The sequence below is a fragment of the Lytechinus variegatus genome, chromosome 5 (assembly GCF_018143015.1).
Source record: "Lytechinus variegatus isolate NC3 chromosome 5, Lvar_3.0, whole genome shotgun sequence".
NCBI classification, from domain to species: domain Eukaryota; kingdom Metazoa; phylum Echinodermata; class Echinoidea; order Temnopleuroida; family Toxopneustidae; genus Lytechinus; species Lytechinus variegatus.
The window spans coordinates 25,738,795-25,743,297 of NC_054744.1; the positions used below are offsets into that span (position 1 = coordinate 25,738,795).

General features: G+C 35.8%; 1 protein-coding gene across 1 annotated transcript; it reads left to right on the forward strand.

Annotated features, from left to right (window-relative positions):
- Positions 1 to 1,610: 1,610 nt before the first annotated feature.
- Positions 1,611 to 3,582, forward strand: LOC121415814 (insulin-like peptide receptor). The gene is made up of 2 exons (XM_041609150.1): positions 1,611 to 2,156; positions 3,364 to 3,582. The coding sequence occupies exons 1-2, from the start codon at positions 1,619 to 1,621 to the stop codon at positions 3,435 to 3,437; spliced, it is 612 nt and encodes a 203-aa protein (XP_041465084.1). The 5' UTR covers positions 1,611 to 1,618; the 3' UTR covers positions 3,438 to 3,582.
- The last annotated feature ends 921 nt before the right edge of the window (positions 3,583 to 4,503 follow it).

Sequence of the window (4,503 nt, forward strand, 5' to 3'; positions counted from 1 at the left end):
TGTTCATAAGGTCAAACTATACAGTAGGCCTAGAAATGCTGACCAAAGTTTGCAGAAATGTATCTTCTCAGAAGAAGTGTTTTAATAAGATATAAACATCTTCAGCCCGGAGCATCCTTTTAAGCACAAAATAAAGGCACCTTATAAGGTTTTAGCCATGTTTAATAGTGGGAATCTTGATTAGTGTCCTTTTTGCTATTATCCCTCTGGTTTCATCATGTATAAATCAATGAGGATAGCATGGAGAATCGCTTTATGTTGTAGTGAAGGACGCTGAATGAATGGCAATTTTGCTACAAAAAAACTTGCCACAGGCTCATACCGTGATAGTTCCTTTTCTGTACCTAGTCCTACAGCAATATTGAGCATGCGAAGTAAAAAAAAAGAAGAAAAAAGGCTTTGAAGTTTGCCTTATTGTAAAGCAAAAAGCAGTTGGAATAATGTGAGGAATAGTTCATCCTCACCATACAAGACAGAATATGTTCATGCTAGCAAGGCATTGATTTCCCTCGCATCAGTCCAAAAGTTATGGTTGCAAAGGAAATTGTATGAAAATCATTATTTAGTAAGTCTGTATCATTGTCATCATTTGACAGGAAGCATTGATATCTGAATATACTGGAAATATATTAGTAGATGGTCACATTTTACATACTGCAAGCTTCAAATGTGTTTATTTTTCAAATTGGTTGTTAGTTCCTTTAAGGTCTTAACTAGAGTATGTCTAAGAGGAAACAGGAGAACTTGTGTCTGCAGAAAACAATCTTGAAGTACTTCCTAAATTTCACTTAATTCACTGTCAACAACTTCCTCCTCCACTTCTTGTTGTGCTCCCATTTTCCTCAGCTGATGTTTTGTAGAACTATACTACCAGAGAGAATTCATTGTTTTGTATTGATTTTTTTCTTTGTATACTCTGTGTCTAGTCATTTAGAATTTATGATTTGTTTTTTTTTTGTTCATCCCTTTATTAGTGGTTTATTTGTTTATTCGTTTTTTTTACTTAAAATAATATTAATTAAAAATTCCTTGAAAAAGAAAGTTAATTCCGCTTGGTAATTATGTAATCTTTTGAAGCAAAATACATTTTTGTATTTCATTACAAAATTGTTTCCAATAGTTCTTTCCTTCCAATCTCTCTTTGTATAGGACCTATTCAGTCCATGGAGGGAAAACAACTTATGTCATTGTTCATAAAGTATTTTGGCTCCTTTAATATTCATATCTATCATGATATTTATAACTGAACTGTTAAAATGCCAGCAAAAGTTCATCAATTCTAATAAAGATCTTTAAAAATCTCCTCTACTCTCTAAATTCCATAGATTAAAAAATTGTGTTCAGATACCAATCCAAAATTGAATCAAAAGTTTCAATCAAATAAGATTGAATTATAAATCTATTATATTGAAATCTTCTATCCAACTTGGAATTGGTCCCTGATAGCAATCTATTTCAATCTAAGGAATTTAGAGAGTAGGATTAGAACTTGTCAATCAATAGCCTAAAACTTGAGGTAATGTTGCGAGGATTTTTGTTCATTTTGTAAAATTTGGTATTGAAACTGTAGTTGATTAATATTATTTTGTTTACCCTTTTCGTTACAGTATGCAAATCTATGGACATCAGAAATAGCGCTGAGTACTTTTCCAAGCTTGAGAACTGTACCGTGATCGAAGGCTACCTCCAGATAGTGCTCATAGACCATGCAAAACCCAGCGACTATGCCGGACTCAGCTTCCCGAAGCTACGTGAGATCACAGAATACTTTGTGATGTTCCGGGTGAAGAACCTTCAGACCCTACGCCACATCTTCCCCAACCTTGCCGTGATCCGAGGGGACAGCCTGTTCTTCAACTATGCCCTGATCATCTTTGAGATGTTTGAGCTCCAGGAGATTGGTCTTCCTAGTCTTCAGGCGGTGATGAGAGGCTGGGTCAGGATAGAGAAGAACATCAACCTATGTTATCTCTCAACGGTGGACTGGTCCTTGGTCCAGGTCCAGGGGATGGAGAACAACTTCATCAAGGGCAACAAAGACCAAGAAGAGTGTTTCAACTTCTGTCCGGAGGATGATGGCAAGAGACTCTGCCGCAAGTTGACAGCTACTGGGGATGTTGCGGAACTCTGTTGGACAGGTCAAGACTGCCAGAAAGGTAAGCCACTTGAAAAGCTTTTTTTTAAACAATTCATAGAATGTGGTATCTACAACCTTTAATACCATTAACCAATTTAACAGAATTATTTTCTCCTTTTTTAAGTTTAATCAGTTCATTGATATCATGGTTTTGCAATATGGGAGATATATGATTTTTTCCCCTGTTTTTTTAATACATTTTCTGATAGTATATTCAGTATAGATTTTTTTTTTTTACAATATATTGTATCTCTTATTACTACTTCTACCAGATCAATAAACCACATACAACTATCTGTTATATCTTTGATATACAGTGCGTCCCACAAAAAAATGAAACCGAGATTCATCGATAATAATTTATCATAACCTAGTCACAAATAGAGTAGACAAATGACCTACCATTGTAAAGCTTTAATAGAATCTCCCCTTTTATCTAAAATTACTTAGATTATTTCTCATTCATGCATAAGTGAACAAAAACAATTTGAAGAGGGGATATCAAAAAGTCATTTGGCTGGCTGTATCTGGGTTCTAAAAAAGAAAACCACATTTTTAAAAAGTTCAATATCTGCTCTTTAAGTTGATCTCTCAATTTCAGAAAATGGTCAAGAAAAAATAAAGTTCTGGTCATTTGAAATGAGGCTTGAATTTCAATAATTTCATAAAATGAAGAGGTTTTACCTGCTAGCGTTCAGATTCACTCGAAACTCTGTTTTGTTGACGATCAGCCATGCATTACGTCTTTAATAACCGTTCGATAGCTTCTGTGGAAACTGGTGAAAACATCTTTATTAAATGAAATTATGGAAATACAAGCATTGTTTTGAGGGAGCAGAACTTTTTTACTTCTTGACCCTTTTCTGTGACTAAGGTATGAAAGAGCAGATATTGAACTTCGTAGGCATGTGATTTTCTTTTTGAAATTCATATACCCCCACCAAATGAGTTTTTGGTATCCTTTCTTCAAATTGTTTTTGTTCACTCATGCGTGAATGAGGAATATTCTAAATTAGTTCAGATGAAAGAGGAGATTCTAAGCTTTACATCGGTATTTCATTTGTTTGTTGTATTTATGATTAAGTTATGATTTTTATTCAGGCAGTGAAAATATGCATTTTCATTAATTTCTGTAAATAATACCACCTTGCCTTTAAGGCCTGAGTCATGTTGCTTGTATTTGAAGAATTTTGTTTTGATCGTAAATATGGTGAATGTTTCCACAGGGCAGGGGCAAGTTCCATGTTCGATTTCACTCCTTGGGAAAAGAATGGAAGCAGAGAGATGTGTCTCAAGTTAAGGACTAAACAGAAAAAAATATGAAAGACAGAAGGGAAGAAAGAGAAAGAGAGAGAGAGAAAGAGACATACGGAGGGACGAACAGAGGGAGTTGGTTTGTACAATTGTAAATGGAGACGGAAGATTGGATTCACAAATCTCATAACTTTTCTCCCAGTTCTGAGTCTCTTAAAGTAAACAGGGTATCCGTGACATGGCTTGCCCATACCTCACAGCACTCTTGTGTCAAATGTTACATATTAAATCAAGTTCATTGAGTGTGTTTCGCATGGCACATGACGGAGTCCGGCTGATGTCTCCCTGAGGATGAAAACACTTGGGACTTTATTCTCCTCTATTCCATTATTCCTTCATTTCCTTGTTTGCTCCTAATGAGTTTATGATGTCGTCATTAGGCCCTAATTGTGGGCTTTCAGGTCTCCATGGCAACAGGCATCTTCTGTTAACCTTGATTTTAATCTGAGTGCTAGCAAAAGCTGATGTCACCTTTGTTGAGGATGTACATGTAAGAGAAAGCTGGCTTCAAATTCAATGAGTTGAATATGCAAATCCTATATTAAAGGGCAAAAGCACTCTATTTTGTGAAACAATTAAGAGAGCTGTGTGGGATGCTACAGCAGGATGTTTCGCATGCAGCATGAAAAAAATATGTCCTTTAAATCAGAGTTCAGAAACTTATTAAATAAAAAAATGTATTCTTTGCTGCTTCTGTGTTGTCTACAACATCACAATATGATCTGTATGATTTTTAAAGTTTGAGCACACTTGACTAGTAATTGCAAATCGGTGGATTATATGGTGTGCCACCTATTGATGTTTCAGCAAACAGGCCGAAATTCGTAATGCCTCATGGGAAAAATTCGACATCTGTTGCGCTCGCTAGTACTAAAGTGAATGCATGCATGCAATCATTCAGGGCTGGCTGGCACGGCGAAAAATTTGCTCGCATATTTTTATGCGAAATTTAGACCGTTTGTGGTGAATTCTTGCCATCTGGTTTTCATTTTTGAAACATCACAGTCATGTTACAGTACACTAGCACTCTGCGCAGCCTGTGCCTGTGCGCG